This window comes from Fringilla coelebs (assembly GCF_963513975.1).
Source record: "Fringilla coelebs genome assembly, chromosome: 6".
NCBI lineage: Eukaryota > Metazoa > Chordata > Aves > Passeriformes > Fringillidae > Fringilla > Fringilla coelebs.
This window is the reverse complement of record NC_140034.1, coordinates 12,225,191-12,239,142: the sequence shown is the minus strand read 5'-3', so window position 1 is coordinate 12,239,142 and position 13,952 is coordinate 12,225,191. Positions and strand designations below refer to the sequence as shown.

Genomic DNA, 13,952 nt, shown 5'->3' with positions numbered 1-13,952 from the left:
AGACAGTAATTCCATTTGGCATCTGTCTCTGCAGAAAAGGGTGTCCTTTCCTACTGGGCTTGTAGAGCCACTGCAACAGGGCAGGCCACAGGCATCTTACATAGCAGAAATCTAAGGGGACATCACTCTCCAACCCTTCCCTTCATACAGCTATTTGCCAGAGCCTCAGTGTGCCCAAACAATGAAGGAGATCTGGATCAATTTTTAAGCAAAAGGAATAAAACTTTTCATAGCTCTAACATGCTTATAACCCAGACCCATATGCCCTGAGGTTATGAAAAAAAACCCCTCCTGCCAACATTACTGGTAGTAGCAAAGACAGGTGCCTGTAGGGAGAACAGGATCACAGCCTTCTCCAGCAGCACCCCAAATGCTGGAACTCAGCTCACATTGCATCTCTGCAGGCACTGCAGGCTTCCAGCCAATTCCTGCTGAGATGGACAGCAGGAGGAATGTGGGGCTGCCCAGGCTAAGCAAGTTGGCACCATGATGGAAATACTGCTGGGAGGCAGGTGAAGAAGCAGCTGACAGTTTTGGTTGGCTCATTTACACCAGAGCCTCTGTGTTAGGCTAGGTTAGTAGTCCACAGCAGATGGGTGACCAGATCATGAAAGGTGAGTAAGGGAACTACAGCATAAGGTCACTCATCAAAGGGGATAAGGACAACAGTCATATTGAAGAAGATAGCATAATCTTTATTGTCGTTTTTATATTAACTTATTAAGTTGGACAAGAAAGTTGAGGAACAAACAACTGCTAAAGACAAAGGAAATTGAATACGTGATCAGAGTGCCAGCAAATCTGAAGTAAATTAATAAAATCTGAAATTCCCTGACATGAGCACTGATACAAAGGTAATGGAAGTTCCCACAGCAGCACCTCTTCCTTTGGGAGAAAAGCAGCTTTAATAATTCAGATATAATGTCTAAAGTATGTTCACCACTGAGGAATCAGTAAAGGTTGAAGTACTGGAAGAAGCCTCATTCTTGCTCTTCTTATCCAAAAGAACAAAACAGTATTGGTGAATAAACTGGTGTTCAGCCCCTGTATTACAAAGGATCTTGATCTGCTGAGCAAGCCTGGGTATTTATTTACCTGACTGCCAAAATCACATGGGTGAGAAAAATGGAGAATGGGGAAATGAAGGAGGAACCCAAATGGCTGCAGTTTAGTTCAGCTGCCTAGTAAACAGACAGACTGGCTCACTGGATGCAGCGCTGCTGAAGGAAGGAACAAAATCACGTTTAGTGAGGAAATCAGGCTTCCTGGGTCCAATACTCTGAGGGACCAATGAGGCTGCAGAGTAATCTTTTTCTTTGTTACAGCCACGGATTTCCAGAGGAAAAAACCCAAACTGTTAGAGGGCAATTATATATAAATGTATAATTTCTCTCTTTTAACCACTTTGTAAGGACAGAAATAATTTGCCAGTTTTCCATGGTAGAGGGAATTTACTAGATGGCATTTGAATTCCTGACTCCCAAGATATTGTGCTGCTTGTAGAAAGGTTATGTTGATTAAGGTTTTTGATGATACAGAATTATTGAGGATAGCCAGAAGTTTATAATTGGAGAGGACAAGCAGGAGATTTTAGTATGCCAGTGGGTGGGAATGAGAGATGAAGGTTAATGTCAATAGCACCAAGTAAGAGATACAGAGAGAGAAACAACCTCATCTCCATGTTGCAGGTACATCCCCTTGACACCACCAGAAGCAATTTTATGTGCTTCCCAAATGTCAAGTTGTGCCCCTTGAATAAAAGAAGAATTGCCATTATTCTGAAAGCAGTTAGGAACAAATACCACCATGAAGATGAAGACAACTCCATGTCTTCACTGACACGTACTCCTAACTCTGTGCAGAAAGGGGTGCAATATAGAGGAGACCAAGGAAGATGGCCAGGAATGCTAATAGTTTTGGCAAGGAAAAATTAAAACTAGAACCCATCCTTTCCCCAGAGGACTTACAGTAGGGAAAAGGGTGAGATACATGAAGTTATGAATACTGTTGAAAAGGTGAGTGAGAGGATCGCCCAGTTGCTCAGAGGCACATCCATGCTGCTGATCAGGAAGTAGGTGGAACACTAAAAGGATTTTTCCTTGCCACAGTTCAGATCTGTCAGTTTCCATTCTTATATCCTAAGAATGGAAATTCATTCAAAAAGGTTTAGACAAAGCTCTGGAATAAAGATCAAACAGCAGCTACTGAAATAATGTCACACACGTACAAAAATATAAACATATTCCATTGCATATATAAAATTTCTGTTATTAGCAATTATCAGAAGATATTAGATTAGACAAGACATTGAGCTAAAAGCACCCTTGTGTTCTCCAGAGAGAATAATTTACTTCTGCGTGCCAGTCTTCCCTGCTTCCACAGTCCTGTGCACACAGAGCATCTACTTCCAATCTGGCACCAAGAGAAACCAGTCCTGAACTACAAATACACATGCTCACACATAACACACAACAAATATTCCCCCCACAAACAAAGATAAAACTAAGGCTTAGGCACATGTGTCCCTGGAAGTTAATTCTAAGCCTAGACCAAAGGTTCACCTACTCATAGTTCACTCTAATCTAGGTTCTGAGGGTTGCATATACAAATATCCTTTATTAAAAAGTATCAGTTGTCTAAAATTGCTTCATTTTCACACCCGTCCTCTTGGCATAAGCAGCATGCACCAACTTCAATTCAGTACACACAAAGATCCTTCTATTTCTGCAGAAAACTGAAGTCATGGGAATGAACAAACACACACCACTGAAGCAGGAGGAGCTACCCCGTTAGCTCTCCTTTGCCAGCTTGCACAGTCTCTTAACCCTTGAATAAGGCCCAAGAGTGTCATCAAAAACAAAGTCCCACAGAACTCGAATCCAGGACTGGTGATGTGGGAGGTTATCATAATATTCAGCTGCAATCTTCTTCACCTGGAAGAAGAAGAGAGAGAATGAGTGTTTGGCCGCACAGAGTCAGGTGTGTTTGAACCTTCACGCTCAGATCTGATAGCACAGCCATTACCTGAAGTTACTTGTTATTGCTTGTGAGCTTCTGAAGTTCAGCCAAATGAGATGTACTTAAATGCATTTAGATACTTCTTAACAGATTTCTGATGTAAGTTTTGCCTCACAGTGTCATAATTTGAAAGGCGATGGATTGCTGCCTTCAGTCAGAACTATTTTGTCTCATTTCAGAGGTGGTGGGATCTCCACAATGAGAGATTCTTTATCCACTTTATCAATTGCCAAGACTCCAGCACACTATATTTAAAGCCCTGTTTTCCACTTGTAATATTCTTCTGTTGAGGGTTCTGGGTAAGAGAGAATTAACAAGTGAGAAAATGACAGACCCAGCCTTGCCTACACTTTGTTTTCTGCCCTGCATTCTGCTACCATGATGCAAATCCAAGAGATGGGTTCCTCCAGCAGGCAAAGAAAATTGCAGGGGTGGTCTGTTCTCCTCAGTCTGATATTAAAACTACTGACAGATTCATTTTTAGGTGACAAGTCTAATAAAATTCCATCCCTGCTACAATTCCCAAAGTCTTAAGACTGTTGCTATCGGAGAAGCACTGTGTATCATTGGGGTGGTGCTTGTAGTGGGAGTTAGGCCAGAAACAGAGGACAAAGGTTTCAAAGCTGGCAGGTTAAGGGGACTGTGAGGATTCCCCAGTTATCAGTTATTATTCCTGCTCCAACTAGATGCTTTGCTTTTTGAACACATTTATGAAGCAGCAGAATCTGTTAACTATAGTACACTTGCACATAACTGCTTGGGCATGGTTTTATTGCAGCTCCACCTCCTAGACAAACAAAGCTCCAGAATAGAGTAGTTTGTCTTGCTGGACAGCATGACTTCTCTCTTTAAAACCCTGCAGAATTTTAAAGCCAGCTACACTGAGCACAGTGCAGACTTCCAGTGAAGAGAGACAGGGTTACACAGAAATCACCATGCAGGAAGAGGGTCTCATCACCACCGAGGTGTAATGGGGCAACCTTAACACAGCATTTAACTGCTTGTGAAAAGGTAAGAATTCCAGTGAAAGTTAAATTATAAACTAGTATGGCTCCCTGCTAATTACCTCATTAATTCAGCTGCCTAGCAGACACTTCTTTGTGAAATAGGTTGGATAATGTACAAGAGTCATTAAGATCCTTTACCTCTGTACCTCTGTCCCTTACACACTCCTTGTGCTCCTGGCTTAGTAGTGCTGTGCTAGAGATGGAAGATTCAGTTCAGGTCTGACTGTATTCTGTCTTTCACTGAATACCTCCAACTTCATAATCATTTTCTCTATCCTGCTTTAAAGCATTGGTTTGTACTTCAAAGTGGTTAATTTTCAATGGTTAATTTTCAATTATATTCCGACAATATCAGGATTTCTCCTTAGAGATATTTGTTAATGACGGGAAGAGAGGTGAATTCCAGGTTTCCAAAATCTCTGGAGATGCAGATTTGGTTCTCTGTGCTCTTTCTGTAACCCCAGTCAGAAATAATTTAATCTGGGTACTGTATCCTCCCATTTCTCAGCTGGGCAATTGAAATAGCCAGAGGATGAGGAAGGACAATAAGCTCCCTTGAATGAAGGTTGCTCATGAGGCCTGATGCAAACACAAAGGTGGGCTCAGATACCCAGCTTCAAAAGCTTCACTCTACCTCTTACATGGTCATTTCCTAGCACACAATTGCTTAGACCTTCCTGCCTGCCTCCATTTTAGAAATTCTGCCTGAATTCTGCTTTTCAACTAGCAGTTTAGCCCTCATCTACACTACTCAAGTTCATATGGCAAGTCTACCATTCCCCTCTTCCCCAGAGCCCCATGTATTTCTTGCCCTCTGAACCAGACCATGTTTCCTTAAGTAGTTACATTATCCTGAGGATCTCTTGACCATGTTATATTCTGACCACTACAAGAACTTCAGGAAGTTTTCCTAAATTGCCCCTTGCACATGGAAGGAGAAGGCTGGAGATTCACAGAAACCAATTCAGCTCCTAGGAGCAATGTCTCAGGCTGTGTCCTCTGGCTCCAAAGGCTGCAAAGGAAAAGTAGTAGTGACAAGGTAGTTAAAAATGGCCCAGAGAAGAGGCCAATAAACAGCCTGTCTATGTTCAGCCCAATAGCTTTTGCAAACATGAGCAGCATTTTCTGCAGGAAGGCAGGCACCATTTGTACCACTGCAAGGTCTCTGGGCAGATGAACTGCATGAGGTGCGCAAAAAATATGGAGAGGGAAGGTGAAACTGCAATAAGAAATGGAGGAAAGAGAAAATTTAATGAATGCAGTTAGAGGGGGACTTCTGAAAGATTTTCTTATGGAAAAGAAGGAAATTTGGTAGGTACATTTCCTGTCTTGCTAGCACATGGCAGGAAAGAATTTTAAAAGATGTTTCTCTTTTATAATAGATCTATGCAAAAGTTTTCCAGCAGAACCATCTCTTTTTTTTCATTATTTCTTTCAGCATCTCCATACATAAAACAGAATTATCACCTTATCTACCAGAAAAACTGGATAGTGGGAGGGTAGTAATTGGGGTTTAATGCAGGTTCCCTTTTAAATGCAACATCATATGAGGAGTAGCTGAGGGAGCTGGGGTTGTTAAGGCTGCAGAAAAGGAGGCTCAGGGGAAACCTTATCACTCTACAACTCTCAGAAAGGAGGGTGGGGCTCGGCCTCTTCTCCCGAGTAACAAGCAGCAGGACAAGAGAAAAAAGGCTCAAGCTACACCAAGGGAGAAGGTTGGATGTCAGAAGGAATTTCTTCACTGAGACTGTCAAACATCAGAACAGTTGCCCAAGGAAAAAGTGGAGTTGCCGCCCCTGGAAGTGTTCCAGAAATGACTCAACTGGCACTTCCTCCTATGGTTTAGTTGATATGGTGGTATGAGATCAAAGTTTGGACTCAATAATCTTGGAGGTCTTTTCCAGCCTTAATGGTTCTATATCTGTGGCTGGAAGAGTCACCCTCTATGTTACAGTACAAAACCTGTAGATGCCAGTTTGCAGGTAGCAAGTTTTGTGGCCAGATCATAGATTGTCTTAAAGAGGAAGGCACTGTAATTAAGTATTCCAAAATCCTGCTCCTCAAGCTCTCTATATATTGCATTGTAGGTGATCCATTTTCTTCAACTCCTCCCTGCCTTCTTCCTTACAAATCTCAAGTGTAAATCTTAACTCATTGCTAGTTTGTAAATAAAAATTACACAAGAACTGTCTGAAATTTAACAGGAGCAAGTGCAGGGTCCTGTACCTGGGGAAGAATAATCCCAGGCACCAGCACAGGCTGGGGGCAACCTGCTGCTCTGAGGAGAAGGACCTGGGGGTCCTGGTGGACATCAAGGGCCATGAGCCAGCAGTGCCCTGGGGGCCAAGAAGGCCAATGGGATCCTGGGGGGGATTGGGGAGAGCACTGCAAGCAGGTCAGGGGAGGTGATCCTGCCCCTCTGCTCGGTCCTGGTGAGGCACATCTGGAGTGCTGTGCCCAGTTCTGGGCTCCTCTGTACAAGAGGGACATGGAGCTCCAGGAGTGAGTCCAGTGCAGGCTGACAAAGTTGATTGAGGGACTGGACCTTCTGCCTTATGAGAAAGGCTGGTGGAGCTGGGCCTGTTCAGAAAAAACAACTGAGAGGGAACCTCATCAATATCTTTAAGTATCTGGAGGACAGGTGTCAAGAGAATGGATCCAGGCTCTTCTCAGTGCTGCCAAGCAATAGGAAAGGTACAACAGGCAGACAGGAAGTTCCACCTGAACATAAGGAAGAACTTCTTTACTGAGCAGTCACTGAGCACAAGAACAGGCTGCCCAGAGAGGGTGCAGAGTCTCCCTCAGTGGGGATATTCAAGAACCATCTGGACACAATCCTGTGCCCTGTGCTTCAGGATGACCCTGTTTGAGCAGGGAGGCTGAACTTCACCCATTCTGTGATTGTGTTATCATTGAAAGATAACAAGAGATTGCAAAGTCTGCAGGACAATTACTAGGAACTTGGCACATGGTATATTGAGGCTTTTCCTCAAGTAGGTCAAGGTGGCAGGGCAAGAAATGACATCTTTTGACTGAAATTTTGTTCTGGTTCTGTGCTTGTAGAGCACAGTGACAGGACCCTACTCATACTCTTCATATCTGATAGGTATAAAAGTCAAAAGCAGCCTAGTATTTCAGCATGGCTGTTACACACTCCTTGTCCTGGGGCTATACAGAAACTAGGGATCCTTATGACACAAAGCTGCAAAATTACATTTAGAATGCTCAAAGGCTTATTACAAGAAGTTCCCTCTATAGTCTTACATCCCCACCACAGGATGGTGAGCACTGGAACTAGCCCTCCTGGCCATCATGGGGTTAATGAAATCTGCAATTCAAAACCAGCACATCTACCATGTTTTCCAGTCTTGTCTGTCTAATAAATCTGGTTTCATACCATGTCTTTTCCTTTTCCCACAGGCTTAATGAGTAACTAGTTTGCCCCTGGTAACACTGCTGCTTTTATTGCAGCTTCTAATAGAGTTCCTCCTTCTTCTCCAATCTCCTCTCTCCACAAGTATACTCTGTCCTTCAGACAATGACGAATGGATCTCTTTACTCATTTGGTAAACAATGCAATATTTTATAGTTGTAAGACTCCATTCAAAGACTAATCTGTTCTTAAGTCTACAGGGGTTTTTCTTAGAGCGGGGCCTTCATTGCAAAGTTAAATTTCATGGTCTCTTGTGTAATCTCTCATTATACTAGTGGGACAAGTTCTTACTGCGCACCCATGTCACTCATCTTTAATATCCATAAGCTTAGGAGCACAGCCTAATTCTTCCTCTTTCAAATCTGTCACAGTCCTTAGGGTAAAGGTCTTTCCAGTGGCAAACACATTACTCAGAACGTTCTGAATGACACACCTGTAACAAAGGAAAACGCTGAATTTACTTTCCTGATAAGCAAGCTGAAAAACTAGTTACTTTCCAAGATTAAGGTCCAGTTATTCTCAAATCCTGTTTTCCCCCTGATCTCAATCATGCAGGATAGATCTTTTAAAATAGAGATCTTTACTCCATTTCCTATTTGCCAATAATTAAAAATAAAAATAGTCTCGCTGAGAGATCATCCATATTACACAAAGCAACTATTAAAAGTTCAAGTGTCTGACAGACTAAATCTGAAAAAAATAGAACTTTGCTGAGTGAGGAATTTGCCAGGTGGTTAAGCAAAGTAGAGCAAGGTGAGGTTTTTTACCTGTTATGAAGTTCAAGATTTAACGTTAATCAGACAGGATCTGTTTCCTTATCTTTTTTCATCAGAGGGGCAGAGATTTTTTTTCTCATTTTGCAGAAAAGGATAATGAATTTGTTTTAATGGTCAAAGGATTTTCTATGGGAACTGTTTTGCCAAAGAAAATAGAAATTTTTCAAATAGAATTCTTTTAAATAGAATTTTTACTTTTTAATTGATCTCTTGTCAGACTCCAGGTCTTCCATATAGTTCAGTCAGGCAGCAGTGATTGACAAGCCTGCTCTCTCCTCCACAAGCAGTGCAAGTCTCAGTTGCCAAAGAGCAAAACACACATGAACACAAGCCCATGAAATTCAGCTAACAACTCCATCCTCTTTATGCAGGAGGGCAGACACTTCCAGCTGCTGCACTGCCTCAAGGAATTAGGCTGAACTATTTGTGGTGTGGGTGGAGAAGAGTTTTTCAGGTCTCAATCAGGGCTGGAGCAACAGTCCCAGCAAGTTCAATTAGTCACTCACCTCCCTTGTGCAGGATACTGAGCTAACCTCCTTCTATTTTCATTTTGGTAATCTAAGTATCTAAGCCCATCTAACAAGTTTGAACATTTGAAACTAAAGCCAAGCACTTCCCTGCCGAGCTATCAGGTGTATCAGTGATGGGAGTGCCTCACAGGAGAGCTTCATATCCAAGTGTGGGCTGCTGCACCAGCTCCTCTGGCCCTCACCAGGAACAGGCAGTGTCTCCAGGACATTCCTCCAGCAGCAAAGGAGTGAATGAAACACAATTGCAGGCTATACAGAGGCTTCCCACACCTTTCTACACAAGAAAATCTGCCCTTGATTTGAATCTCCTCCCGGGGAGTGTTTCTGTGATGGAGAGCAGGAGCCCATCCAGCAGGGTTTGCGCAGGTACGCCATCACAGACGTTGCACGTGGCATCAATAGTGGTGGGGAGGTCACGGCTCCTGAGCCTCAGGTTCTCCCTCCACCTCATGTGGATATTGAGCAGCATTCCCAACTTTGCATCAGGCCAGAGGAAGATGTTTCCTTCCTGTTACGTCAGGGAACTCGTCTGCAGGAGAACCCTTGGCAGTCACGTACCTCCACCACTGCGAGCACCTGCTGAGGAGCCCTTGCATAAAACACACAAGAGCAGCTACACACCTGGAGGGAGATGGAAAACCATTCCTAGACACCTGGGCTTGGCAAATTTGATTCCCACAACTGATAAAACATAAACAAAAAGGGGTTTGCCTTTCAAAGGAGGAAAGCCACAGTGCTTTCCCAACGACAGACCAGGCCTCCTCAGTTTCTGTGGGTGGGGCAGGAGAGCTAAAAGGAGAGCTACAAGAGATTGTGGCTTTATTTTCCAGTGCTACCTGTGTCAGGCTGGAACATGCCCCAAAAATTATGTCATCTCAAAAACAGAAAAATTTTTCTTTGATGTTAATCAAGCAATATAGTTAGCAGATTGATCGTTAGACAAATTTAAAGTAGCAATTGCCACCTGCCTCCCTTTAGATGGGTCTTTAAACTTTCAGAGTCAAAACTTAGTGGCTGAGGGATGTAAATCGAGACATTTAAAGCCTTGTTGGAGGATTTTATCATGCAAAAGGTATTCCTCAAGCTCTCTGAGGATCAGATGTTCTAGTTTGCATCAAATAAACTAAGTATTACAGCAGTTTGACAGCCGTTTCTCTCAATCTCTGGCTTAAAATTAATTAGAAACAAATCCAAAAAGCCGTTCTTTTTTTTCCCCCTTTTTTTTCTTAAATTCATCACGTGCTATGATTTGGAGTGTTTTCTTTGACACAGTTTAGCAGCTTTCATAAAAATCCAACTCGCTGATGCTCATGCTGTACTTACCATGGGCAATCTGCATCCAGGAATGCTGGGGAAGTCATGGTGCTCCATGTGGTAGCCTACATTGAAGGTGAGCCAGTTCAGAGGTCCGTAATAAGAGTATGTCTCATACCCTTTTAGGAACATATAGTGTTCTGCTATGAAGTGCCCAGAAATGGGATGAAAACCCAAGCAAAGAATAGTACCTGCTATTAGGTAAATAACAGGTTTGAGCCCCCACAGGTAGTAAATGCTGAGGTCTAAAGAGAACTGGACGAGAGCGTTGAGGATCTCCATCCGTGTGATTGCTTTGGGGTTCACATACAGCGGTCTCAGGCTGTAGAACAGAGGCTGCAGGAACAGCCACAGCAGCTTCCGAAGCGGGGTGCAGAAAAACCAGCCCTCAAAGTCCGTGGGAATGTCCACGTCCAGGCTGTCCCCTCCCAGGTAGCGGTGATGGTCAATGTGGTACTTCTTGAAGGAGGCAGAGTAGGGGACGCCGACGGGCAAGTTGGCAAAGATGGCGAACCATCGGTTCCACTTGGCCTGCTTGTTCCCAAAGGCCACGTTGTGTGAAATATCGTGGATGGCGAGGGTCAGCGAGTGGTTGATGCAACCCCCAAAGGCATAAGCCCAGAAGAAAATCCATTTCCAAGATAAGTCTTTCACCAGGTAGCATGCCAGAAGCTGCGTGAAAACCATTCCAGATACAATCCACTTTAAATGTGGATCTGGTCCCATCAGAGTCTTGATCTCTGGATACTTTGCTAAAGGGAAAAATGCAGAGAAAAACTTGGTTAGACAGGATTAGGCAAACACAATCACCACTGTGATTTCTGGTTTTATCACACTTTATGTTCGAGACCCTGGTTTTGTAAAATGCTAATTCCAAAGTAGGGTCGCCACTGTGGTGAAAGTTTTACTCGTTCCAGATCATGTCCAGTTCTGATTGATATTGATACATATAGACATATTAAAAAAATACCCTGATGGTCTCTCTGTAGCATAATGTGCCTTTTCCACAATGAGTATTGCTTCACAGCGATGAGGAGTAATATGCCAAATCCCACAGACTTAAGCTCTAAGAGACACCTTCTGTCATGTTTTTATGTCCTTTTGTATTTTGCTCAGATGTTATTTTCCACTAAAGGGATACAACTGCCTTCTCTGTAGCCCTTTTCACACTGCTGTTTCAAACACACAAGCAGAGGAGAGAGCTGAGCAACAGGCTCACCAGGTTTTGCTCTGTGGTTAGATGACAAACACAGCATTTAAAAAAAAATCCTAATTGTTTGAGTGTTTACCAGTGCTCACAACAGGTACAACTCTTCACACATAGTAACATCACAGTAAAGTCAGTAACATTATCAGGATTTTGTACAGCATGGCAAATTTTTCTCTGTTCCCATGTCACATACCAAAAGCAGGCATAAAAGCCACATGGATTATCACCCAACAGCTTCGTGAGACCTCACAAGTTCACAAGTACTGCAGTACAGTAGAGAGCTGGGCTAGACCTGCAAGTCTGACTCATGTCAGGCCAGGACCAGCTTATTGATCTTCAGTCCCACCAGCCATTCATCTGTCCTTTAAAAGAAACTAAAATACAGAGTTCAGCATCTCCTCTTGCAAAGCCACACCTCTCACTTCCAGTATTAAGAAGTGTGCCTTATGGCTTTTAGCCACGTACTGACCTCCCTCCTTTAACTCATACTTTGCATTTCTCAGTAATTGCAGCTTACACAGATAAGTGCATAGAGAAGTCACTCATTCTGAACCCTGAGGTTACACAGTGTCCCTGCGAGTTTCATGGGCCCATTTTATGAATAGAAAAGTAAACATCATCTGACTGTCACAGTATAATGCAATAAAATCAGATTACAATGATCTGCATCTATGCAGCTGTGTCTACTATAAACAAAGGCTGGAGACAATACCTGTAATTTATGTGACCTTGAAAGCAGTGGCAGATATGGAGTGCTGGATGCAGAGAAGGTTTTTGTAGAAGTGAACCCTGAGAAGTTTACAGAAACTCAAAAAGATGAAGTGCTACTTAAAGAAACAGGTTAATGTGGTCATGCTCTGCAACCATTCAACAACCCTTGAGCCTCTTGGCCAAACTTCAGCTGGTCTTGACAGAAATTAGAGATTATAAAGATTGAGAAAGTACTGTGGAAGATGAGGACAAAGGAGATACACTCAAATCTTCTGAGGATAAGGAGGCCAAGGTCACCATGAGGAGTATTGAGGCAAGAGAGAGATTTTCTAAGTGCTGGGAAAGCTGAAGTGAGAGTTCATCTCTTTCTAAAGTCAGACAAATATTTTGACAAAAATCTCCAGAAACTCCAGGGTTTGTTTGTTTTACTGTTTTGTTTTTGTTGCTGTTTTCACTATTCTTGAAATTATCTTTTTCAAACCAATAAGAAATAAACAATATAACAAAAACAATAACAATAAAGTTAACATGCCAAAAGTTGTTCTCTGGTACCTGATAGGGACTTTAGTTTTACACCAAGTGCTGCTTATGCAAAGTTTACTGCAAAGTGCAAGAATATAACAGCCTGGTCAGAAAGACTGTTACAGGCATGCAGTTTTATGTAGCTTAATCTCTTTCTTAGGTGCATCTGTCTAAAAGCCAGAAAGGCTTTAATAAGTCAAGCCACCTCAAATGTTGTCACATCATGTGGCTGGTAGAGATAAGTTACTGCAGTCACCAGAAGAAATGAAATGTAAAACAACCAAATCTGCTCCTCAGCCTGGTCAAATTGAGGCCACACTGACCCCCCCATGAAAAAAAAAAAAAAAGACATTTTAATGGGATGGGAAAATTGCTTAGAGATACTTCATATTTTCATTTGGAAATAATGGAAGTTTTTGACCTATTTCTTTTTGTGGCAGCCAACAAGGACTGCAGATTCCATTTAAAAGGTTCCAGAGCAGTTGCTGCCAAATGGCAGCAACAGTGTGCAAGCAGCAATGCAGGCAGGTTGCACTTATCACAGGTGACAGCTATCAAGTAACTTGCCAAGGTTTAATATTAAATTCAACACATGATTAACTCCAAGAGTAAATTTTTGCATACTAGTCAAACCACAATACTGTGGCTGTTTATCATTAATACTGATAAAGGCACGAAACCATGGCATGGAAAAATTCAGGTTTCTCCTCACAGAGAAACCATGGCTTGGACAGGGGGGTGGGTGAAGGCATGGACACACAACACAGGGCAGGACACAACACCTACAGTTGTGTGACTGCATGGCACCAAGTTTTGCCCTTTACAGTCCATTGAGAGCAGGAGAGACCCAGCTGCTCTGGAGTCTGCACAGCACATCTTCCAGCCCACAGCTCACTGAGGAAGGCTGTTAGCTCAGGCCAGCAGAGAGGTTATCCATGTGTGCTGCTTCCAGTCTGAGTTCTTGTCTCCAGACTGAGCCCCTGCACTGCTGGGAGAGGCTGGGGACACTGGTGTACACAAGGTCTCTCTGCTCCCCCATGATGAGATGGAATTCCCCACTCTTACAAGTCAAGAGAGAACAAATGCTGCAAGTATATTTTCAGAAGTGTTCACAATTCTGAAACAACCCATTTATTGCATTAACTTTTCAGAGATGACTCCACTGTTCTACACATCTTTTGAGAGGCAGATCTCACTCACCAAGTGCCTAACCTGACAAATTAATCTGACTCTGTATTTTGTTCCATTGATGCTTCTCTCTGGAGATCCAAGAGCACTCACCATGGCCCTACAGTGATCCTCAGTTAGGGCTGGAGCAGGCTGGCCAGGCCATTGGCTGCCAGGCCTTGCTGTTCCTCCTCCTCAGGAGGCAGCAAATACCTTGTTCTGAACTCTCACTCATCCTCTGTCTACTGATCCTGTCCCTGAGAG

The 13,952-nt window shown here is 43.0% G+C and overlaps 1 protein-coding gene across 2 annotated transcripts in view; it reads right to left on the bottom strand.

Annotated features, from left to right (window-relative positions):
• Positions 1 to 2,651: 2,651 nt before the first annotated feature.
• DEGS2 (delta 4-desaturase, sphingolipid 2) overlaps positions 2,652 to 13,952 on the bottom strand; it is a gene marked incomplete at its 5' end in the record, with an annotated part of 29,783 nt that continues 18,482 nt past the window's right edge. For both annotated transcript variants that reach the window (XM_084208513.1, XM_084208512.1), the window contains 2 exons: positions 2,652 to 2,933; positions 10,088 to 10,830. In XM_084208513.1, the coding sequence (XP_084064639.1) occupies positions 2,790 to 2,933; positions 10,088 to 10,804 (861 nt within the window). In that variant the 3' untranslated portion in view covers positions 2,652 to 2,789. The remainder of the gene's footprint in view (positions 2,934 to 10,087; positions 10,831 to 13,952) is intronic.